This window comes from Oreochromis aureus, linkage group 6, assembly GCF_013358895.1.
Source record: "Oreochromis aureus strain Israel breed Guangdong linkage group 6, ZZ_aureus, whole genome shotgun sequence".
Taxonomy (NCBI): domain Eukaryota; kingdom Metazoa; phylum Chordata; class Actinopteri; order Cichliformes; family Cichlidae; genus Oreochromis; species Oreochromis aureus.
Window position 1 is genome coordinate 37186173 of NC_052947.1, and position 25046 is coordinate 37211218.

Here is a 25046-nt window from a genome sequence, read left to right on the forward strand (position 1 = left end):
AGTCGCCTCAAGGCGCTTTATATTATAAGGTAGACCCTACAATAATACACACAGAGAAAAACCCAACTATCAAATGACCCCGTATGAGCAAACACTTTGGCAACAGTTGGAAGGAAAAAACCCCTTTAACAGGAAGAAACCTGCGGCAGAACCAGGCTCAGGGAGGGGCGGGGCCATCTGCTCCGAGCGGTTGGGGTCAGTCCTGACCAAACCATTCACACAGTCAGGATAAACTCTGAGTTATTTTAAACTCTCAATAAATTAAAAGAGTTGTTTTTTAAAAAAAAGTCTTTTCAAACATGAATATTTACTGTCATACAAAATGTTCTCTTACCCAGCTACAAATCAACTTGGAAACAATGTTTCTGGCAAATATAATGGAAGATTTTGTTACTCAGAAAAAAAAGACTTTTACGACCACATTCGAAATGACCTCTCACTCCTGAGTGGATCATGCCTGCATACTGCCTCACACAAAAACAGCAGCAATTTAGCGCTATACTTCTCCAAGATTTGCAGACTTGTGGGAGGAACAACTGTAGATACTGAAGTAGCTTTACAACACCTCATATGTGCAGTTTAGAGCTTTTGCTGTGCCTTTAGAGGGAACCGGTGACAAGTCTTTTGTAATATGCTTTTGTTTTGAATCTGCAGAGGTCCAATCTGAAGATTAAAAGTTTAAAGAAAAAAAAAGATAAATGCATTTATGAGGGTGCAACCAAATGGAGCATAACTGTGGAGCCCGCTTGTTATCTTTGCTTGAGGATAAATATGGCAGCACTTTCTGTAGGGAGGACAGAAGGACTTTGATTTTGAGTGGATGGCTGAATCATTAGAGTACAATTAAAAAAAGAAAGTGTGACATGCTACAGAAGGAAAGATCCTGAACACTTCCCACTTTTGCCTTTCATTTGTTTTGCCTGGTAATTTAAACCCCACAGCTCCTATATGTAGCAAAGCCTTTTTGCTAAATATCAGCTTCTCAGATTACTTGTGAGGTGTCACTTGAGTCTGAGTCTCAAACAGAAAAACATTTACCACAGCAAAGTATACAACTGTTTTTCAGGCTGTGAACACAAAACGACAAGAGCCTCCCTCGGCACTACCTAATCCTTTCAAGCTTTGATTTCACTTCTTTAACATCAGCCTTTTGAGGACTTTCCCCAGGGATGACAGCTCTGAGACTCAGACAGAAGGTCTCCTGCAGTGAACAAACAGACTCTAATGAGATCCGCTGACCTGGAGGTTTAGCTCGTGGAGCCGCCCATTCACAGCTGATTTCTCCTCGATCGCTGCTGTGTAGCGAATATACAAGTCACACTTCTCATCCTTCAGCTTGGTGACTTCACGTTGCAAAGAGCACAAGTGTCTCTGGATCCGTTCGTTGTCGGTCCGCAGGGTTCTGGACTTCATCTCCTGCTCCATCATCTGACTGATGTCCGCTTCCAGGGAGGCGCCGTGTGCTCTCAGTTTGCTGGCCTCGTTACGGGCCTCCTGCAGCTCTTTCTGCATCCCTGTGACGGCTCTGACCAGATACTCAGTCAGCTCTGAGTATTTTATCAAGCCTGAAAGCGAGTGCAAGAACTGTAGTCAGCAGAACAAAGAGACAAACACATCCATAAGACATACAAAGACTTTGAGCCACTCACCACTGAATCTTGAGGGCTCAGTGCTGGGCTTGTGTCCAGTCACCTGGGTGTAGAGGGCTGGGTAGTGGATCATTAAGCTCTCCAGCAAGGCCATACCACCATTCTTTCCCTGGGTTCTCAGCAGATCCAGCATGTGGCCTAGAAATAGTAGATTACAATGAGACTTCCAAACTAACCTTTGAGTTAATGTCATCAAGCAACAGCAGTGATGTAAATAATCACAATTCTAAATCTGAAGAATTTTGTTTTTACAGATACACTGAAACTCTGTCAGTGTGACATGGTGATTTTATAGGTTGCTGCTACAGTTTTCTAAGTGGTTAACTCAGCAGTCTACTGCATCATCTCATGGACAGGGTTTTTAATGACTTTAAAATCCATGAAAACAATGAAAATCTCACTCGTTCTCATGCAGCGGTTGGTGAGGTTGTGGCAGGAAAGGATCTCATCCTCATCCATCTCATTGAGAACCCTGGCCTGCCTCAGGTACGGGATCAAGATGCATGGTCGCACTCCTAACGAGATCCGATGGCGGTTGTCATTAATCAGCTCCCACAGCTCCTCCTCACCCATCTCTTTTGGGTCTAAATCCTTTGGGACACATTCCTCCGCCATGCTGAGTTTACTGAGTGTGTTTTAAAGCGTAATGGATGTTGGCTGCCACAGAGATGGCAGCTCTCGGTGGAGCAGGTGGACTGAGCACACGCCTTTGGCAGACAGAGCAGCGGACTGACTCTAAAAGGAAAACACTGTTCTATAAAAGTGTCAGGCATTTTCCACGCCCAGTGGGTGTTTATATCCAAGTGCTGGCGTGTGGGTGTGTAGGAAAACCTGAAAGACAAGCTCTCACCGAAGGATTCGACTCACAAACACAGAATGATGCAAACTAAGTTATAGGACACAAAAACACCCACACACATAGTCACCAACACCCACACAAACACACACTCAAAAACAATCAGTCAGTAAAGCCATGATTAATGCCCATCTCTTATATTTACACTCTGGGTGTAAGTAATGTTTGTTTACCCTGAACAGCTAGCTCGGTGTGTACTCGCGCCACACACAGGAGCCCCTGCCTCACTTTGTTAATGAGTGAGGCAGAGATTTGTTTACTGAAGAGCGCCTATGGCACAGATGAACAGAGCCTCTCGCTTACAGAGAAACGCTGGATGCCATTTGAGCTCACCTTAATAATTTCTAATCACACAAAAGCAAACACACACCACACACACCGCAGTGCTGACAGGAGCAAACACTGAGCAGCAAAGTGCAAAGTCCTGTGTTAAAGAAGGAAATAAGCTCAGTTATGGTCATCACAAGGATAATGCGTTCCTTGTAATTATTGCTAACTTACAGTTCTTGTGTGTGAACTTACTGTTAGCTGTATTGTAAAATGTCTATGCAAACAAATGGAAGACATCAGGGCAATCTAGTGTAAAGTATATACAAGCATTAAGACTATGGACGATGTCATAACCAGTGAACTCACCAGGTTCAAACAGGATAAATGAGCATGTAGGTGTTTTCTAAGAATGTATTTTAACTCTAAAAGACATTAGATTAAAAAAATTATAACAGCAGCTGAGACATAAGGTCATGTGAGGAGCTTAGAAAGGGACCGACAAACATCTGCCAGTAAACTGTAATCCAGATGCAATTTTAAACAGCAAAAGTCTTCTTATTGTGAGCGAGAAATCAGTGTCGCAGATGTTCACTGCACCTTGACAAGACAGTTAACAAAATATCCTCTTGCCTGGTAAAACTCTGCAAAACTCAAAAGCCCTGCTCTCTACAGTACATGATCCAGTGTTCAGTAACCCAATCGGCTTTTGTCAACAATGCACAGTTTGTTTATCTCCCACATCACGTAACTCCGTGAGGACGGCTCAATACTAGGAATTTCCCCATAGAAGATGCATAATAATATACAAGACAAACAAAAGTGTAATAAAAGAAGATGTGGAGGAACAAAACCTCTTTCCAACTCACACATTTTTCAGACATTTTTCACTGTAAGAAGGAAAAAAAAAAATTGGGCTATGTGGTTGTCCGTAAAGAACATTTGTAAATCTTTCAAAGCTAATCATTAATAATTATTACCAACAAAGCCTCCTAAAGCACAGTCAGCTTCGGGGTGTAAAAGGATGGTAGTGAGATAATTTCAGATTAGGAATTTTTCATGGTGTTTTGTTGTTTATCTATTATTTTAAGGTCTTTACATAAAACTGAATTGATTTGGTGCTATACAAATAAAACTGAATTGAATTCAGCTGAGTGATTATGGGTGTTAATTTTACCATAACTCTAATTTTAGACCCATAAAAAATTGATAGTCCCTGATGTGTGTCAGTCTGAATCATTATTGTATTTGTTCCCTTCGCAAGAGAACAATCTGAAAAAAAGCTATATTCTGATTCCTTGGGATTAGAGTTAAGGTTAGAGTTGGGATTGGGGTTAATAACTAGACACATTAACAGTAAAAGCTCAACAAGTAATTGCAGTTTACATATTAACAAAGGTTTTCTGGAGAAAAAGAAATTCCAGTGAGGATTGCAAGTGTGATGAGCAGTAAAGTAGCTATGCAGCACTATCTTTCTAGAGGTTCACCAGCAGTAGCTAACATTGCAGCTAACTGTCGGCAGACATTGGCTGCTCAAATGTGACAATCATGAAAATATCTTTAATCAGTGGCATCGATCCAACAACTGAGGTCTGCAGTTGGGAAGACCTGATCTGAAGTGACTGAGAGTTGGTTATTTCACTCTGGTTTTACCAGTGTGAAAGTTTCCATAAACAGTAATCATGAAAATATGACGTTTTTATACATTTTGAAAATTTTGCATAATACTCATACAAGTTTCACAAGAACATAAGTTGTATCTAACTGGATGCGTGTGCGTGTGGATGTTTGCATGTTCTGTGCTTTAGGTTATTCATTGCCGTAAGGTTGTGGCATGTGGATAAATAATGCCACAACTCTTCCTCCAGGATGTATTTTTAGAGGTGATTTGCCTTTTTGAAATCTAGAGTTACAGAAATGACCTTCAAATAAAGCTTCCTCATTTCAGTTCTGTTTGATATTGTGAAAACAATCAGGTCTCGGCTGTTTCTTCACTTTTTTTTGCCGTGAATATTTTGTGTTCTTTCTTTGCCCTGCTGATTTGTGGAATTGGGCTTGTTCTTCGTCAGGACTGGTCTCTGATTTTTTTTATTTATTTATGTTTTTACCTTTGACATTAGAGCAATAATCTACCAAACACTACAATCAGGGTTATTACCAGTTATAGTACACCGAATGCAATCTGGTCCTTAGCACGTCTTAAAATTCGGCAAATGCAACCTCAGATGAAGTATAAAACATGACATATCACAGCGTGATGCAGAAGCAGTCCTGTGAAAAACTAATCATACTCTTACTGCTCCTATAAGAATTAAGCATTAGTAGCCATCAGGCACTATTAATAAAATTGACTTGATGGACTGATCATTATTAGTGTGACCTGTTAGTTGTTAAAGTTAATAGTACAATTAGAGCAAGGGTGATCAAGTAAGGACTGTTTGGAAAGGTTGCCAGGAGAAAGCCTCTTCTCTCTTGGGTTTGCAAAGTTGCATTTGAAAACCCCCACAAGTTTTCTGAAACAATGTCCTTTGGACAAACCAAACCAAAGTTGAATAATGCACAGAACCACATTTGCTGGAAACTAAACACGGATGAACGGACACCTTATACCAACCGTCAGGGCTCATGATATGGGCTTGTTCTGCAGCCACAAGACCTGAGCGCTTTGCAGACACTGAAGTCCTCTGTATACTCAAACCCATGCTGAAGTTTTTGTCCTGTGTGTAATTTGTAAAATGACCCTCAGTTTTAAGTAAAAGCACATCATTGCACTGCAGTGGTTTGTATTATGGCTCAATACAAAGCTCAGTTTTTCCGTGACTAATAATAGTGACCATGGTAATTTTTCTGAAATAAATCTATTATTGTGATGAAAATCTAAATAATCTATGTTTTCTAAAGAAAGCTAGTATGTTTAAAAATGCTATGATGAAAATGTTTTGCTCTATTAAAAAGGCACTTAGAAAAAATTTGACAAAAATGTTATTGGGGGGGGCATGTTAATAATTCTGTCCTCATCTGTAGCTCAGTACGTAAAGTGGCAAAATCAAATAAAACCGTTAGAAGATAAAACAGAATAAAATTAATTACTGCATTAAAAGCTAAATAACAAAAATGCTTGAAATTGTTACAAGGAGACTTGTGTTCTTCAGGTGCCGCTAACCTGGTGGTTCTCCAAAAGTTGAATCTGTTCATCTGGACGTAGTGTTTTGTGGGTGAAACGTTTCGTCACTCATCCAAGTGACTTCTTCAGTCTCAGCTGACTGCAGGTTTCCCCAAACCTTATAAACACGTTTGGGGACCTGGTGGTTGTAGGCATCTGTACTTGCTTTAAACATTCATGGATAAAATTTCTGCACCACATATACTGCAGGTCATGCAAACTCTTTCTCCCTTTTAGTTTAGTTAGTGTCAGTTGGGTGTGTCTGAGTGGAGACATCATTTAAGAGGAAACTGAATTATCTGTATCAGCTGCATGTTTTGCCAAGCCTGTGCTATTACAGTGTGATGGTGAAATACTATAAGGTCTCCCATGTGCTTTGCAAGAGTCTGCTATTTGAGCAGCAGGTTTCACAGCATTGCAACATTACAAGGCAGGTGCTAACCTGACTTTTGGTTCTTTTCTCTGCTCTGTCACTGCAGATGGTACGTGACAGTTCTGTTCTTACGACGCTTTTGTGTCATCTTCTGGATCATCAACTGATAAGGAATGAGAAAAAAGACAAAGCATGTATACTACTAACAATAGAAAACCAAAATAAGCTTGCGTCAAGTTGCACCAAGTACTGATAATGTGGCATTTTGTGTACTTTAGGACATATGTACAGTCTAAAGTGGCACGTTTACAGAAATGACAAAACAGGGGACGTTTTCCATTTTAGTAACATAATACCACGGCAGTATGAAAAACATTATATAAAAACAGGTGACTGTGGAATATTTTAAAATAAATATTTTTAAGAGAAGTCTAATCTAATAGTTATGAGGTATTTTATGATTCATACTGTATATATTTATTTACATCACTTTTTTAAAAACACAAGTTTGACAAAGTGCTGTACAAATCCCCAAAACACTACACAAAAAATCAGCAATAACAACAGTGATAAAAATACTACTGTAAATAAAATAAAAGGGCACACCACTCTCATTTGGAATTAAAAGCCAAAGAATAAAAAGAGTTTTAAGATATATTTTTAAGATAACAAGGGTGCTGGGCAGGGAGATCATGCCACAATTTGTGAGGGAAAAGGCTCGGTCGCCCCTGGTTTTTCAGAAATTTGTTAAAGATTCCACTTTACCTTCACTGAAAGTGTTAATGTGGCTGCCTTAGCCTGATGAAGTTGACTGTTACAACAAAATGCATGAATTTCTTCCAGGACTGAGCTGAACAAAGGCAGTTCACTCACCTGGTCATGAGTGTGCTTTTACTATTTCTTGAGTGCTTCTGAGTTACTGAACACTGTTTGAAGTATATATCATTTTTATAATTTCTCCAATGTAAAAGCAAACAGAACTGAGGGATGAAAAAAAGAAACACAACAGAGATTTATATATTCAGATTAATATTAAATATGTAACTTGGAACACATGTTTAACAAAATATCTGCAAAACTGTAAATGTAAAGTTAAAGGTTTAGTTAAACGAGAACGCCAATGAAGGAGAGAAGGAAATTCGCTAAATATAAATGTTGTGACACAGTGAACAGAAGCGGTTTCCAAGGTTGCTCAATCTGAATTCTTTGTGGATTGTAGAGCTCAAAGACTTCGGAAATAGTTAGAAATCCTCCGTCCATCAGTGACAAAATCATTTTCAACAATAGAAGATGAGACTATGAATACAGGAAACAACACAGAGCTATTACTGTAAGTCTATAAGTGATGTAAGTTTGCTTTCAAACCAGTTTGTCTGTTTAGATTTGTGATCGACTGGACAGCCTGGAGAACAATACTAAAGTCTACTTAAAAGACATCTCACCTAAGAGAGTTCAAGCTGAGCTGAAGAATAAAACTGGTCACACCAAATATTATGTTTCAACATCATCAGAACTCTATAAACTTTGACTTTGCCTTATTTACTTAGATTTACTTATGTATCTTTTAACACATTTCAATACACCTGCACCTATTTCCCATTTTTCATAGCAAAACATAAAGAACTGATTGGTGGCTTTAAGATATTTACACATTACTGTATATTTGTGACACAGTGGTGAATGCTCATGTTAAAGATGGCCAAAGACTGTGGACAGTGTATGTAAAACTAATCACTGCCAGGCTTTAGTTTTTGTGTATGAGTAGATATCCCCAATATGGAAGTTTGTGAGCGAAGACACTTCACTCATCTGCTGTTCAAACCTTCTGTTTGTAAGTTACTGCTGTGCGATACTGCAAATGTTGCCAATACCAATGCACACACTTTAAACCTATAAAGGCAGCTTAAGTAGGGCAGAGCAGTGTGTCATGGGTTATCAGATGAATCGTCATCAATTTGTAAATTCAGGACATATTTTAATGATCACCAAAGCACTGTGATTTTTACTTTCCACAATAATTAGTTAATACAACAAAAAACACCTTTTTGCTTTTCAGGTATTTTGTAACTGGCTTTTTGGAGACCTGGAATTTAAATGTGCCTGTCTAAAAAGGACTTTGGGTCAACTGTAACCCTTTTCAGTGGGCCACATAATTAACTTTGAGATGAGAAACTTCATTAGCTTTTATTTCTGAAATTGTTTCACAAACATTTCAATGCATCAAAGAAACCACACATCGATATGAACAAGCTTCCATCCTTCACTGGCTGTTACTTATCTAATCTTTCCCTTTTATCACTCACATGTCAGTCCTGTGCATTTTCCTTCCTGCGTCCTTCCTCCATCACTTCGGGATGTTTCCTATTCCACAGCCTTTGCATGTTCAGACAGTGCTCGTGACAGCCTGCGGAGCGCCCCCTGATGTTGGGGGAACTCCTCACATACACGGTGCAAGATGGTGCTGATGGCATGCAAGCGCTCCGTCTGCCTCTGCAGAGCGGCTTCCACGGATTCGGGGGTGGACACTGCTCGATAGCTGCCTTCACACACTGTCCGCAACCTCTTGGCCCGACTCTGCAGAGCCACTAGGTGTGCTAGGTTCTAGAGAGAGGGAGCGATAATGACAGAGTAATGACATATTAATCAAACAATGAGCAGTTATATTTTATTCGTGATAGGTCGGATAAGTGTGAGCATTTTCCAAGAGTGGAAACTGTGATGAGCAAGTTCTGTGTACGTGACCCAAAGAAAAACAGGTTAAACATTCTCACCACACCTTCATTAAGTTGTGCAATGGTGACAGTTTCACTTCCCATTAGACACATACCAGGTATTATTGTTCCTTTAACAATGAAGAGTGCATCGGATTAGAAGCCAATGAAAAGTGGATCACACCCTCACTGTACATGCAACAGTGCAATTCAGAAGAATAACCATTTTAAAGTACAATCACATATTCACATTCACAGTCTGTGCCCCTTACCCTTTCTTTGGTGTCCTGAAGATTAACAAAGTCAGAGTCGAGGATGTAACTGGTGCTGCACAGTTCTGTGAGATGAGTCTTCTTCTGCGCGATCCTGTCTCTCAAACTCTCCTTCTGTTTTTGTAGCTCCCCAATCACTTGCTCATACTCTACCACTTGCTGAAGACAAATCCTGCATGTAAGATAAATGCTCAACCTGCTCCAAGCACATATGAATTAATGTTACGTCAGCCTCTTTTACCTTGTGTGCTTCCCGGATCTTGCGCTGTAGGCCCTGTATAGAGAGGCTCAGGTCACCCTGTGTAGCCTGTTTGAGGGAGTTCCTCATCATGGCCTCCTTGCGCAAGACGATGGTTTCCCTTCTCGCCACTGTTGCTTCGCTTTCCCTCAGCAGGCACTCTCGTTGCTTCATTAGCTGGCTGAGTCGCGCCTGCACAGACAGACACACACTTTGGGTAGAATTCACAAACATTAATCACCCTAAAAGCATCTTGTTATCCAGCGTTCTTACAACTTAGTTTTAGGACTTTCAAGACAATTTTAAAAATATCACCAAATGAAATTCAAGTCCAACTTCATGTTAACCAACACTGAAGAAAAACTTGCCAACACTTTTAAACTACATGATATATGTAGGCTTCATGTGTCAAATGTATGACCAAGATGACTTGCAGAAGTCCAAACCAAGCATCAGAATGGGAAAGAAATGTGATTTAAATGACTTTGAACACAACAGTGAGTTCACTGCCCTCAAACAGCATCTACAGGCACCAGATTTAATCCAAAAGAGCACCTTTGGTTTGTGGTAGAACGGGATCATAGATGTGCAGCCGGCAAATCTGCAGCACCTGTGTGATGCTATCAAGTTGATGTGAACCAAAGACTCTGACAAATGTTTCTAGATTCAAAAAAATTAAAGCAGTTCTGAAGGCAAAAAGGAGCAATACAATCAAAAAATATTTGTATTTGTTGGGTTTATTAAAAATATTTGAACAAATATGCCTCCTAATGTGATCCCAGTTATGTGTTGTATGCATCAGTAGCTCATAATGAGAGAGCTATGAGCCATAAGATCTAACACATTTACAAAAAGCTTCAATAAGATGGATTTTTGCGGCTTTCATATCTTCCTTCACCTTGTCTCTTACAAGCAGGCACTGATTTATATTCTGAATATATCAGTATTATGTGCTGTAATCAGACACCAAGTTGCCAGATAGAGAAAAAAACACTACTGAGAGTTTGGAGATCATTTTTTCCCCGAGGAGGTACGAGAAATAAAAAGACTGAGCTGTTAGTTTTCACATCCGATTGGACCTGGAGCACTTTTTTGTCACAGATACCTTTCTTTTGAAAACTTCAACTTTATGTTCCATCCATGGTACAAAAAAGTTGGAAACTCTGTATATATAAGATTACCTTTGCTTATGGGTTTAACAGCTCTGAAACTGTGACTGATAAAAGTGTCCACAATATCGTTCAATATTCCTTTACAGTGTTGAGCAGTTAATGCTTAATTAGATGATGCAGTGAAATCATTTTAATGTTTAAAGATTGTTCGGGTAATGAGGGAACTGGAAATGAATATGACTAGGTTTATTATTCATTCATTATTTATTTCTGATCACATGATTGAGCTTTTTAATATTTACTCCTTCTAAAGAAGAACTGAGACTGAACTGAACTGTGGATTAGGGGAATTGTTACACCCCTACTGATGCTGTAAAGTCATATGCACATTTTGTTTCTATTCTTTAAGTTGGAAAATGGAAAATTAGCTAAACTTTAACCCCTTATCGGCTCATGTATCATGCCTGATACATGAGTTTGTGAGGCTTCTATATCATGTTTGATTTTTTTCCCCTTGAAAACCTAAAAAACATTGCACAATATATTTTTAAGCAATAAATTGTAAAAAAAATGCTGGATTTAACAAATATGATACAAATTAAAACTTATATAAGCAAACTAATATTTATAATAATTGACAGTGTGATAGATTTATAATAAAATAAACTGTCAAAAGGTTCAATAAACAGTCCATTTTCCAAAAAAAATTAATTCAAGGGTCAAAGTGATCAAATGCATTACAAAAAAAGAATATCCCACTCTTATGTGTTTATGCATTGTACATAAACAGCACATTTGGACATGGCAGGCTAAGGCTAAAGGCTAAAACGTAGATAGCAAGTCAACCTTATAGTCCGTCTGTCTGTAATCGTACTGTGTTTACCTCCATACGATGTATTTCAGCTTTCATCGTGTGGCTTTCTCCCTGCCCCACATCCATAGCTGAATGCATCTCTTTTACAAGCTGCGTCTTCTTTTCCCACAGCATGATTTGCCGCCTGTATGCCACACATGCCAAAGAAAAAAAGAAAATACACACACACGCACAACAAAGTAAACTATTCCATTAAAAATTGTTGTGTTTCTCTGAGTATGTGATTCTTTCAAAAATAACTCAGCATATGTAATGAAGCCCTGCAAAATTTTACCTTCATACTATGAATATGTTTCAAGTTAGAGGCATTTGAGTTACACGGGGCTGGGTTGAAATTTGGCACTAGGGATGACATGATTAGTTGACTAGTCATGATTAGATCGTCGACGACTAATTTAACAGTCGACACGTTGTTTGAAGCTTGGTAAGATCCTGAAAGACGCAGGAATAACTAGTAGGATTTAAGAGTTGAGAGAGAGATTTAAGAGATTTAAGAGTTGATTAGAAAATCAACTCAATAATAAAGAAATTAAATATGTTTAAGTCAGAAGAAACAAGGACAAAGAGAAAGTGACTGACTCAGCTTCCACCAGACTGTTGAGGAGCCTCTCTTTTTCCTCCTGCGTCTTCTCGAGTTTCATCTGCATCTTAACGGCCTCCCTCTCTGCATCCTGGCCACATTGTTTTACATAAAATGATATATTAATATAAAACAGAAGAAAAGAAGAAAATATAAAATGACGAAACCCGCCTGTCATGCCTTAAGTCTGTGAATGAAATCTGTCTCCATCACGGCGTTCTCCTGCTGCAGAGCCTGGCTCAGTTGTCCTTTCCTACTGAGCAGCATGTTGAGCTTCAGCTGATCACGCTTCAGCATCTTTGAGCTCTTCTCCAGCTCAGCCTCCTCGCGGTGCTCTGATTCTATCTGACCTGGAAGGGTTAGAGTTGGTGTGAGAATGAAGTGGAGATAGTAGCATACAGGTTGTGACTTGGACTGTGTGCGTGCGTGCTGCATACTCTCAAAGTAGAGTTTCGTCTGTTGCCATCCTGTGTACTCCGTCTGCAGTTTGAGCAGCTCCTTGCTGTTGGCTTCTATCGTTTGGGTCAGTCCCATCAGTATCCCCTGTCGCTTCATCCACAGCTGCTGGTAGCTCTTTATATTTGCTGCCAGCTCCTCAATCTGAGCTATTATTGACTGTATCTTGATGTGCAGAGGACCGAGGTCATCATGCTGCAAATGCAGGCAAACAAATTAAAGCTGGCAGCCTCATTTTTGAAAACAATTCAAAATGACACTGAATTATTTTCATTTATTTATGATCTTAGTAACAAGAAACAACAGCTTCCCCACAGTCACTCACCCCAGTGCTGGCAGCTATTTGAGAAATCTTCTTGTTGTATCCGATGATTGTTGACTGCTTCTGCTCGATGACTCTAACAGATGAAGTAACCTTAGCCTGAATGGCTGTGATTAACTTGTTGGACTTTGCGATCTCCTGATCAAGGGCCTCCTGAGTCAGGGCCAGGCTGTCCACTCGCTGGCTGACCAGCTGGCTCTCCAGCTTCACCACCAACACCTCCTCCTCTGACTGCTTCAACTGGTACATCTAAAGGGAGGAAAGGGATGATGAGAAGCACATAAATCAGATATCTTCACACATTTGTTTTAAACAATTTGGCTTACATCTATTTGAACTCCTCCATTTGTATAATCCTAATAGAGCACTAAGAAAATCAAATGCTCCTGACGCAACCGAGGTCTCGTCTGAAGTCCAGAGGTGATCGGGCCTTTTCTATCATAGCACCCAGACTCTGGAATGACCTCCCTCCTTATATTCGTTCCTCCGAGTCCATCCAGTCTTTTAAATTGCGTCTTAAAACGTATAATCTTAGTCTGGATTTTGATTCAAACTAGTTGGTTATTTCGTGGCTGGTTAGGCTGTTTACTCATATTGTTTCTTGCCCTCCTTTTAACTGTTTTTATTCTAACTGTCTTATACTATTGCTCTGACCGACTGTGAAGCACTTTGGTCAACTTTGTTGTATTAATATGTGCTATAGAAATACATTTTGATTTGATTAGATTTGATATTTTTTACACATTTTACATTTTATTATTTGCCACATTAGCTCATTTTCTTTTTTACATTTTTGAATCTTCCCTCTCTTATTGTTCAATATCTTTTGGTTTCAGGATACGTGTGTGTTTGTATTTATATGCTAGAACAGTTTAGAATAGAATAACACTGATTTATTTATTTATATATTGTACATATTTTACAAGATATCCTAAAAGCTAATTTTCATCTGTAGTAGATACAAACAAGAAAAAAAGAAAAAAAAAGCTAGGAATCAAAATGGAAAATGTAATCCTGTCACGTAAAAGCATGAGCAAAAAAAAACCCTTTAAAATTAGTAAAATAATAATACTGAAATTGAATAATGTTAATTTGACAGTATATGAATAAATTGTATTGAAAACTGACCTGGCACCAAATAGGTGAAAGAAAATGGATGGATGGATATTTAAAACTGATCATCATTTTTTAATATTTCTTCCACAGCATGTTAAATAAAGGTGCATTAAGGTGGACAGGAAACATTACATGTATCAAGTCTCATTTACAGTGTGGAGCCCTGCTCTTGAAAACTGACATAGTGAAGCTGGATCTCCTCCACACAGACCCTTTTTATAAGTGCTTTGCAAACCCAAACATTACAGGTGGATTTTTCTGTTTCAGTGCAGCTAACCAAACAATGAAGAGCCACTGACTGCATAAGAGAGAATGAAAACTCATTGTTGCAGCCAGTGACCCCCTTAAACTGCTTTTTACTTTTAGTCCCCTTGTTTTCCACAGAGTTATTGGTTGTGTCACTAGTTAGCTAATATGAACTAAAGTCAGTCTATTAGTCGCTACCAACCAACCAACCAAGCAACCCGGTGATGCACTGGATCAAGATGGCACTAAACATCTTCTTAAAACTTAAACTTTCAGCATTTATTTCCTGAATCCAGCTTCACAGACAGAGTTAAATTTGTCAGTTTTAGAGAGCTGTGCTCTATAGTGTACATGAACCTTTATACATGTACTTATTTAACACCTGTTACTACTACTGTTACTAATCCTGTAGAGCTGTTGTTGTTTGCATTATTCTGTCATTTCAAGCCAAAAGACTTCATCAGTTTCTTGTGAATTCTCCCTCTTTCTGCTGGAGTGTCCCTTTCACTAAAACCACCCCAAGCCAAAGACCTGGACAATATGTAGTGTATAGTGAATATCACTCTTATGATCATACTAGAGATATCAAAGAAAGGGGATTTAGTGTGAATGGTCTGAAGAGTGTTATCATAAGAGTGTTATGACAGTCTAAGCATTTTGAATAGTTTCCTGCTTTTAGTTACCTTCTCTTTTTTGAGTCTGGATATCTTCTCGGTGAGCAGTTGGGAGTACTTGGCAGCGCTGTTGTGGAGGAGCTTATGCTGCATGGAGCTCATGATGTTGTTTTCCAGCTCCAGACGCGCAGAACTCTCTTTCTCCAGCTGCTTACTCTGATCGTTCACTTGACCCTGGTGTGACCCAAATTCCTGGAAAAAGGGTGAGATTAAAGAAAGACAAAAACAAAATCAGGCAGTGTAATGTTTCTGACCTGGAACCATGACTGCTCCCTGGACGAACACTGACCTTTGAGAGTCTAGCGAGGGTCCGCTCTGTCTCCTGGAGAGTGAGGAGGAATGTGCTGTAGTGGGCCTGCAGGGATTCTTGCTGAGCCTGCTTGTCACTGATGAGCTTTCTGGTAGTGGTGCAGTCCATTTGAGACCAGTTCAGCTGCAGTGTCAGTATCTCATTTTGCTCCTGCTCTGCATTGATGGATTTCTTGTAGCCATCAATGTCCTTGTCCAGCAAGATCACCTGGTGTTTGGTTTCACTGAGGAGAAGACGAGAAAAAAATGAATGGGTGCTCACTTTTTGCTCTGTGTTACTTTCGAATACAAAAATCAAATCAGGGGTTAATATTATCATTGAGTGTTCTAAAAATACCTTTTTTATAGACACCTGTCATTTTCTATAGACATGTTTAGAGCATGGGCATCATTTGTTACATATACACTTGAAGCGCATTAGCACCTTTAACGTTTACTCAGTAGGACACAAATCAGAAACATCTTCCCACATCCATCAGTCTCACCGGATGACTTCCTGCATCGCACCAAAGGCCTCGTCTCGTCTCCTCAACCCCATGAGGCAGCTGTTCCACTGCTGCAGCAGCTGTTTACGGGCCACCAACAGTGACTCCATCTCCATCTCAGCCTGCACAAAGATGTAAAAATGAATGACTGATGTTGTTTGACGACTGCCATAATCAGAGAATTCTTATTTCGTTCATGAGTTAGTAAACCGAGACAAAAACATAACCTGTTTGTCTTTTTCTTTTTCTCTTATCCAAATATTTTTGTGTTGACTGTATCCATTAACATTATTAAATCAACAAGTAAGATACACCCACCAGCCACTTCATCAGTTACAGGTAATTCAGGTTGGACAAACTTGCCTTCAAAACAGCCTTAATTCATTGTGGCAGAAATTCGCAGATGCTCTGTTGGACTGAGATGTGGTGACTGCTGGAGGCCATCTGACTACAGTGAACTCATTTTCATGGTCAAGAATCCAGTTTGAGATGTTTGAGTTTTGTGACATGGTTCAACATCCTGCTGGAAGCAGCCATTAGAAGATGGGTAATATGTGGTTGTGGTCATAAAGGAATGTGTCAGGTTTCGGTTGTGTGTAAGCAGGAGAGGACCCAAACGCACAACTCAAGACACACGGGGATGAACTCAAAAGGCACAGCTTTATTAACAGGAACACAGGGAGCGATACAACACTATACTGGGAGAAACTAAAAGCTAAGGCACAGGGGAGACACAAGGAAACGCACACAACCATGAGGGAAGACGCGACACGGAACAGAGGGGGACGCTGACATAAATACACAAAAGGTAATGAGGGAAGTGGAAGCACACGGGGAACACAGCTGAGGACAATAACCCATGACAGAGCGGGGAGGACACGAGACTGAAAATGCTGATGCCAAGACGCGGACCTTAAACATAACACAGAAAGTACACAGAGGCAGCCAAGAGAGGCAGAGAGAGAGAACACGACGGAAAGAGGAAAACACAGACACAAGAAGTGGAAGCAAAGCACAATAACTCAAATCACTATATACACGGTCACATAGAGGGAGACACAGAGGACAACACGGGGGGAAATCTAATACACAATACTGAACAGAAAACCTAGGGATCTTAAGAATACAAATGAACTTAATACAGAATGTCAAAACTCAAAACATCAGGTCAGAAGTCCTGGGACCGTGACAGAATGAGCACCAACAAGAGGTGTGGTATTTCATCAGTGCTCAGTCGATACTGAAGGATCAAAGGTGTGCCAATAAAATATCCCCCACACCATTACACCAGCACCATCCTGAACAGTTGATACTATGTGAATTGCCTCCGCTTCCTGTTCTTATCTGAAGGGAGATTCACCCTTAGTGGTTTTCTGCTGTTGTAGCCCATCTGCTTCAAATCGTGCCTTCAGAGATGCTCTTTCTGCATACTTTGGTTCTAACAAGTGTTTATTTGGCTTACTGTTGTCTTCCTATCAGCGCAAAGCAATCTGGCCATTATCCTCTGATCTGTGGCATCAACAATTTGTCTCAGACAACTGCTGCTCACAGGATATTTATCCTGGTTGTGCAGTATATCAGCAGTTTTAAAAAAACAAGACCGGCTCATGTGCTCCAACAACCATGCCACATTCAAGGTCACTTAAATCACCTTTAAGGGACCTGTTCTGATGCTCAGTTTGAACTCCAGCAGGTTGTCTTGTCCATGTCTACATACCTAAATGCAAGTACTTGAATGTGAGTTCAATCCATATATCAAGGACATATTTCACTCAATCAGTCACTGGATAAGTAAACTGGACTTTTGTTTTAATGTTTTCAGTGTCACTAATCAATATAAGAGCAATATTCACATCAACGAAATATTTATTTGCTATGGGTAATATGAAAGTTGACACTTTTAATAGTGAAATCACCCACCACTCACTAGCTCACTATTTTGCTTTTATGTCATTTTATGGCACAGCAGTTACCTCTGAGAGAGCCTCTTTGGCTGTCTGTGTCTCCTCTGCTTGAGCACTGGTTTTGGCCTCATACATGGCTATCTGCTGCGTCAGCCTGTCCAGCTCCTTTGTTAGTCTCTCCACATATAAATCCTGATGACACAGATGACACAGATAGGTATTTTCACTCAGATACAATTATGTTGATATAACAGTTAGGGTTTATATTGAAAAATACAATCAAATCTTAATAATTTACATGTGAGTGTCTACCTGCTTTAATTTCTGGTCTTCTGCCTGGGTCTTCTCAGCTCCTGCTTTGCGTCTAGCGTTATTCATGGTTTTGACTTCAGAGCGCAGACCTTCGCTGACTCCTTGGATGAAGATGAGATACTGTGTCATGCTGTCTAACTGTGCCTGTAGCTGGGACACTGAGGGAGGACAGAGGAGACAGCATAAACATAACGGCTCAAATCATAATTTCAGAAACATGAACAGATACAGATGTTGCCTTTTTGTTACTCAAACAGTATCACATAGGCCCAACAAAAGCTGCTTTTAAAAGGGAAAGATTTAAAAATTATAAAATCTGTTTAAATTTATTTTAACTTCTTAACTTGCGCCATTGAACTTTTAGGGTTTCACATCCATCAGATTCTCACTTAGACTAACATAAAGCCAAATGCATATAAAAGAGTTGATCTTAAAGCTTCAGCATTTGGCTGAAACGTGACATAAACCTAAGGGGTTTACAGTTACTACTACAGATAATAGTAGCAATAAAGTTCTCTGTTTTAAAAAAATCAATCGTAATGTGGTCATAGGGACAGACGTCAAATATTACCACAATCATCTTAATCTAAGAGTCATATAAAATCAAAACTAATCCTGGATCAGCACAAAGATACAACCTCTAAATGACAGTCCAGGCTCACCATTGGCTCTGGCTTCACAGACCTTTCTGGTCATGCTGGAATGTTGACTCTTTATCTCCTCCAGCTGGTTCAGAGCCTGCTGGTGTTTGGCTTCAGCCTGTGTCTTGGTCTCATGAAGGTCATGCAGCCTGTTCTGCTGTCTGACCAGCTGCTCCTGAAGCCTGAAGACCTCCACACCTAATTCCTGATTGTGGCTAGCATCATCCTTTGCAACTGCATGCTGATGGAGGAAGAGAGCAGTTAGAAATCACAGAAAAGTCAATAATTCTAGACGATAACTGACTTTATACATGCTTTTATGTTGGGTACTAAATTGTCTTTCCTTCATCCAGGACAAAGCGCGGTATAAAAGTACTGGTTCTACTTTTTAGTGGTTGCCGGTTGGAACTGAGAAAGATTTTATTATATTTGTAACTTATTTCCAACATTGTAACCCTTTTGGGGACCTTTTGAAATAAATCTGTGACCTTCAAACATTATTCTCCCCATTATGTGAACATACTCAGATAATGAGGGGGACACTTAAAACTATTTTATACAAAGTGCTTTAAATTTCAACTCATTACAGATGATATTTACTGTACTTTAAATCGATACTCGCTATACATACCATACATGAAATTTAATATATTCTGTTTGTAATCATTACCCATTTGAGTGATGAAAGCCTCACACCTTAACCCTGCAACAAGTGTTTTTCTTTGAAAGTTAAATAGTGTGTGGGTGTTGCATCTCTCCTAAACACCTGTCTTATGTAATACAGTAGACGTGAAGTGTTCTGCAGTTCCCATACAGTTCTACAGCACCATCTTCTGGACATTTAAATAGAAAAGTTGCCTTGTGTTTGTATAGAAACTAGCTTGTTTGCCTGCATGTGTGAATTAACTGTGCAAAGATGGAGAGAATTTTTGGTCAGAGAAGTGGCCAACCTTTTCCCTCAGTGCCTGGTTGATCCTCTCCAGCTGTTTTCTAAGCTGGATTGTCAGAGCAGCTTGTTGTCTTCTGACCACAGGCTGCCAACAGATTAAATATAGTATCAGTAACATCCCAGTGGAAGACAAAGACATGTAGTATTAATGCTTCAAATCCATCATAATTCAATTTTCTCTCTGATGAGCACTAAGACAAAAATCTATTCATTATTTATCAAACACTGGTCGTGTAAAGATTAAAGGTGAAGCTACAAACATGCTCAGGATCAAGAACGATTAACTCCTCCTCCTCGTCTTCTGGCAGTGGCTCATCATCCTCCATCTCCTCCGATGTGTGTGAACGGTGAGCCACCTGAGCAACATCCTCTTGCACTGAAATACAGTGAAAGGCATATTTTAACCAAAAAATAAATAATCATGTAAAAAGGGTACATATTGCTATACAATATATAGAAGCAAATCCCACAGAGGATTAATGTGTGACTTACTTAAATTTATGGCCGCAGGGAGGTTTTCATCCACTACAGTGAGGTCAGGGTAATGCTGGGCAGCAGAGCTCTCTGGCTGTGGCAGTGACTGAACCTGTGAGTCCGGAGGCAGACATAAAGCATGAATAGAGCTCCTCAATAGCTGCTGTGATTTAGACATTAAGAACTGTTAGACTAAAGATGTCGAACATGAACCTGCCCACCAAAGGGACCAATCTGGCTGAGTGAGTGGTTTTGCAAAATGTAAAATTTGGAAAGAAGGAGGACACACGTCTTTAAGAATGGATCCTGAGTCCAAACTGCTGATTCCATTTGAGCCATATGACTAACACTGCAATATTTTATGCATCCAACAGTTAAGACTGTGAGTGCAGCAGCACAGCACCTGGACAAACATCCAAACTGCATCAGTGTTCAATGACCTGTTGCTAAAGCAGCAACAAAGTAAGGAAAGAAAACCTCAGCAGATGCACATCTCAAACCTCTGGAACATGTGAGGCAGTCGCTCCACTGTCTTCTTCTGCGTCGTCACTTCCATCCTGCAGGTTGGGCCCTGTCTCATTTCGGGTGGAGCTTTCCTCCCTTCCATCCTCATCTCCTGGGTTCTGCATTGGACCTAAAACTTCACATGAAGATTTATATTTTTTCCAGGTGACTAATATGTGTATTTGCCCCGAATGTCAAAGGCTAATGGTGAGAGAGAGGGCTATTGAGAAATTTTTCGACTTTTTCCTTAGTAACGCTGAAAATATAAGAGCAAATATTTTCAATTGAGGCGCTAATCCCTTTTTTATTAGTCAGCTATTGCCATGTTTGAAGATTCTGGACATGTTTCCTTTTCCTAGATGTCAGACTTGGTTTCTCATATGACATGTTTCACTTCTATAACAGATGTCCTGCCTGATATCTTGGTTTTTGATATAATAAGCTGTGATGTTCTCACAATTATAAATGCAAAACTACCAAACAGTAGTCCAGTCATTCTTAAAGAAGCAACATTTGCAAGTGGATGTCTGCAGTCTATATCATTTTTGGCTAAAGTTCAAGGAAATGTTGTTTTCATTCAACTGTCATCCTTTCTAGACAAGAACAATATTTATGAGATCTTTTAATCAGGTTTCAGGGTTTTTCCAGTGTTAAATCTTATCTTTTGAAACTAAAAAATTATATTCTAGTTGATACCTGTTCAGGTGGTTGTTCAGTTTTAGTTCTGCTGAACCTGAGTGCTGCTTTTGACACCCCCATCATGACTTACTCTTTGAGCGCTGCGTGGGAGTCAAGTTTTCACTCCTAAATGGTTTAAATCTAATATCTAAAACAGAGGTCATATTGTTGTGTGTTGCCCTTACATTAAGGCCCTTAAAGGTCTGCTTCCCCACCCTACGGAATCAGGGAGGGTCCTTGTAATTAATAAATAATAATCATCTGAATCCATCATTATTATACATAATGAAATTAAATGAGCAAATAGATTGCACTCATTTTTGATTTTTACAATTTCATGTGTTGACCGGAACTGTTCAGTAAAGTAGTGTCTCACCTCATATATTCAAGTTTTTCTGAGGCTACTTGAAAATGAATAAAATATCAAGTAGAAATCTGAAAATTTCGGGCTGGGCTTATGGGTAACCAGTGGCGGTCCTAGCAGTAGCGGTTTTAGATACGGGCGACACGGGCGGTTGCCCGGGGCGGCATCGTGATGGGGGGCGGCATCGTGATGGGGGGCGGCATCACGGGCATCGGCAAAAAAAAAAAAAAAAAAAATGCTCGTACTCATGCTGCCCCGACGGCAGCCAGCGCATATTGGGAATGTCATAGGCACCGATCGGTTTTCTATCGCCCATTTGCTGGGAGTAAGGGCGCCCTCCGTTTGCAGGTGCGCCTGCTGCTTGCGGCACAGGGAGGAGAGGGCGGGCGGCGGGGATTCTCTGGCTGGCTGGAGCAGCATCTAATAACCAACTCGCAAAATAAAACAAAATAAAAACAAAACAACAAACACGAAAACACCAGACATTATGATACAGACTTATAATTTGCACCGATGTTTTTTCGAAATTCTATACACGAAAACTGAGAGCGAGAGCCCTCGGTGCGCCTGCTGGCGCTGCTGAAGTCAAAGTAAACTTTATTGTCATCTCCGCTACATACAGTCCAGTATATAGAGAGACGAAACGACGAGGCTCCAGTTACAGCAGTGCAAATAAACGAACAATAAATATAGTAGAGTAAGAAAATAAATATACACTTTAGGACTCGGGGTAAAGGGATCAATAACAATTTAAAATTTATAATTTACAGTTTGATGATTTAAAGTCTCACACATAACCTGTCGAAAGGGAGGGAGACCTGCTGCTTCAAAGAGAGCACATTTCATTCATAATGTTGTAAATCCAAGCCCATTATGTATTCATGATTTGAATCCTGGGTTGTGTGAAATCCCAGAAATACACCCTAGACAAAGTTAATCTGTGAACTAAGGTGTAGGTCTATTAGGTTATGTTGTGGTGATCCTCGGGTTGAGGGATGGGTGTTCATACTGGAGTGCAAAATTAAAACCAATGGAAGATGGACAAGAAAAGTTCAAAGCCATCAGGTGCTCAGTTTAGAAAAAAAGAAAAGAAGAAGAGAAGAAACAAACAAATGAGACAGGTAAACAGATGTGTCATTGGATAATGGCAGGTCATCCTGAAACAATCAGAATCAGAATACTTTATTAATCCCTAAGGAAATAATGTGGGTTACAGTTGCCCCAAGAAGAAATGGTAAAAATAGTAACAGTAACGGACTAAACTCCAAACAATACATTATGTTACAGATTTTAATATTAATAAGTCATTGTCAATTGTTGATTTGTCCTGTTCTCATTGTATGACTAATTATGATGGCTGTTTGGTAGCCGTTTGCATACTATGCATACTCTCTCTCTCTTCATATGTGTGTGTGGACAACAGTTTTATGTTAATGTACAATCCTTAACATGTTTTGTGTGTGTGTGTGTGTGTGTGTGGGGGCGCCAGAGAGGTGTTCGCCCAGGGCGCCAAACAGGCTAGGACCGCCACTGGGTCCTAGCCTATTTGGCGCCCTGGGCGAACACTCCTCTGGCGCCCCCCCCACACACACACACACACACACACACATATGAAGACAGAGAAAATATAGTATGCAAACGGCTACTAAACAGACATCATAATTCGTCATACAATGAGAACAGGACAAATCAACAATTGACACTGACTAATTACTATTATATTAATATTATATTATTGTATATATTGTTTGGAGTTTAGTCTGTTACTGTAACTATTTTTACCATTTCTTCTTGGAGGAGCTGTAACCCACATAATTAAGAAAGTATTCTGAAAGTTTTAGGATACATGACCTGCCATTATCCAATGACACATCTGCTTACCTGTATCTTTTGCTCGTTTCTCCTTGTAGGAGCCATAATTAAATATTGAATTTTAATGATCACTGGGTTTTCATTTGTTTGGTTGCTATGGTGATGTGTAACAGGAGTCACGTGGGTGCTAGCGGTGACATTAAGAGGGCGTTGTCAGTCTGTCATTCACTGGTTTGATTTTGACAGAGAGGAGGGCTGGGTAGCTGTAGTTTTTGTTGACCGCAGCACAACGAGTTTCCCCTTGTTGCATTAGAGCCTGTGATGTTTTAAGAGTTTGAATCGCGAGCCGATCACATTGCTCTGTAAACTTTTCAAGCACTTTAATAAACAAGCAAGCAATTCCACCTCTCGCATTATTGCGTAAAGTTGACAGCGCGTCAGGCAAATAGGCAGGCTCAGTCTCCGGCCTCTAGCGACTGTGGAAGTCGCTACACTCCTCTTCTTTTCTCTTTTTTAAACTTTAAAAACGGGTTGTGTGTGAGACTTTAAATCAACAAAATATAAAATATACATTTTAAATTGTTATTGATCCCTTTACCCCGAGTCCTAAAGTGTATATTTATTTTCTTACTCTTAAATATTTATTGTTCGTTTACTTGCACTGCTGTAACTGGAGCCTCGTCGTCTCGTCTCTCTATATACTGGACTGTATGTAGCGAGATGACAATAAAGTTTACTTTGACTTCAGCAGCGAGCAGGCGCACCGAGGGCTCTCGCGCTCACTTTTCGTGTATTGATTGATTGATTGATTGATTGATCATGCTTTATTCATCCCGAGGGAAATATAGAAAAACATCGGTACAAATTATAAGTCTTTATCATAATGTCTGGTGTTTTCGTGTTGTTGGTTTGTTTTTATTTTGTTTTATTTTGCGAGTTGGTTATTAGACGCTGCTCCAGCCAGCCAGAGAATCCCCCGCCACCCCGCCCTCTCCTCCCTGTGCCGCAAGCAGCAGGCGCACCTCGCAAACGGAGGGCGCCCTTACTCCCAGCAATTTTTAATTTTTTTTTGCCGATGCCCGTGATGCCGCCCCCCACCACGATGCCGCCCCGGGCAACCGCCCGTGTCGCCCGTATCTAAAACCGCTACTGTGGGTAACAAATACTTTCCTTGTATTTAAAATAAGCCATGTTTTTGTATTCGTGCTAGCTTTGCGCTAAGTCCTCAACAATAGAGGGTTTGTGAGGATCACATTATAATAACTGACAACCTGACTTTGGCTCTTGAATAGTCAAAAGAACAATTTAGAGTTTGCGTATCAATACCATCGTACTATATCGTACCAACAATATAATTTAATTTTGCATTTAGGATACAACTTACCACGGTAGCGTTACGGGTACAGTTGATTAAGGTTACTAGGCAACCGTAAACTTCCGTAGCTGGCGTCTGCGCAGTCTCAGTCAGACGCCAGTCGCTGTGAGAATTTGGGGTCGCTGTGGAGTTTTAACATAAGTACAGGCTGTACGTAGGATGTACGCGCTTATTTACGACCGCTTTCAGAATAAAAGTAATTTTCTAGGAGTTACTGGCATGTTCAAAGCTAATTTCTTAATGCTGTGGTCACATTTTATCTCCAACCACGGGCTCTGTGAGAGGCCTGGAGGAGCCTGTAAGAGAGTAGACAAATATTTAGATGCTATT

At 40.0% G+C, this 25046-nt stretch overlaps 2 protein-coding genes across 4 annotated transcripts in view; both read right to left on the reverse strand.

Annotated features, from left to right (window-relative positions):
* card14 (caspase recruitment domain family, member 14) overlaps window positions 1-7228 on the reverse strand; it is a 20564-nt gene extending 13336 nt beyond the window's left edge. Inside the window, exons 1-5 of one of the 2 annotated variants that reach the window (XM_039613785.1) lie at window positions 7182-7224; window positions 6378-6471; window positions 2051-2398; window positions 1650-1787; window positions 1240-1565 (exon numbers count right to left, since the gene is read on the reverse strand). In XM_039613785.1, coding sequence (XP_039469719.1) covers window positions 1240-1565; window positions 1650-1787; window positions 2051-2264 — 678 coding nt within the window. In that variant the 5' untranslated portion in view covers window positions 2265-2398; window positions 6378-6471; window positions 7182-7224. Of the gene's footprint in view, window positions 1-1239; window positions 1566-1649; window positions 1788-2050; window positions 2399-6377; window positions 6472-7181 lie in introns of both variants that reach the window. The other variant, XM_039613786.1, reaches the window with a different exon arrangement.
* ccdc40 (coiled-coil domain containing 40) lies at window positions 6762-24819 on the reverse strand. 2 transcript variants are annotated; one of them, XR_005613452.1, is made up of 20 exons: window positions 24726-24819; window positions 20484-20623; window positions 20002-20095; window positions 19770-19885; window positions 19511-19594; window positions 18582-18801; window positions 17920-18077; window positions 17677-17799; window positions 15704-15825; window positions 15199-15442; window positions 14919-15101; window positions 12877-13122; window positions 12533-12746; window positions 12276-12445; window positions 12095-12186; window positions 11525-11639; window positions 9533-9721; window positions 9292-9450; window positions 8612-8909; window positions 6762-7288 (listed from the first exon to the last, which is right to left on the reverse strand). XR_005613452.1 is itself a non-coding variant. In XM_031756236.2 (19 exons), the coding sequence occupies exons 2-19, from the start codon at window positions 20610-20612 to the stop codon at window positions 8670-8672; spliced, it is 2898 nt and encodes a 965-aa protein (XP_031612096.1). In that variant the 5' UTR covers window positions 20613-20623; window positions 24726-24819; the 3' UTR covers window positions 8478-8669. The 2 variants fall into 2 exon arrangements, 1 of the variants encoding a protein (XP_031612096.1); XM_031756236.2 differs by lacking the exon at window positions 6762-7288 and having other exon boundaries at window positions 8478-8909.
* Between the last annotated feature and the right edge of the window lie 227 nt (window positions 24820-25046).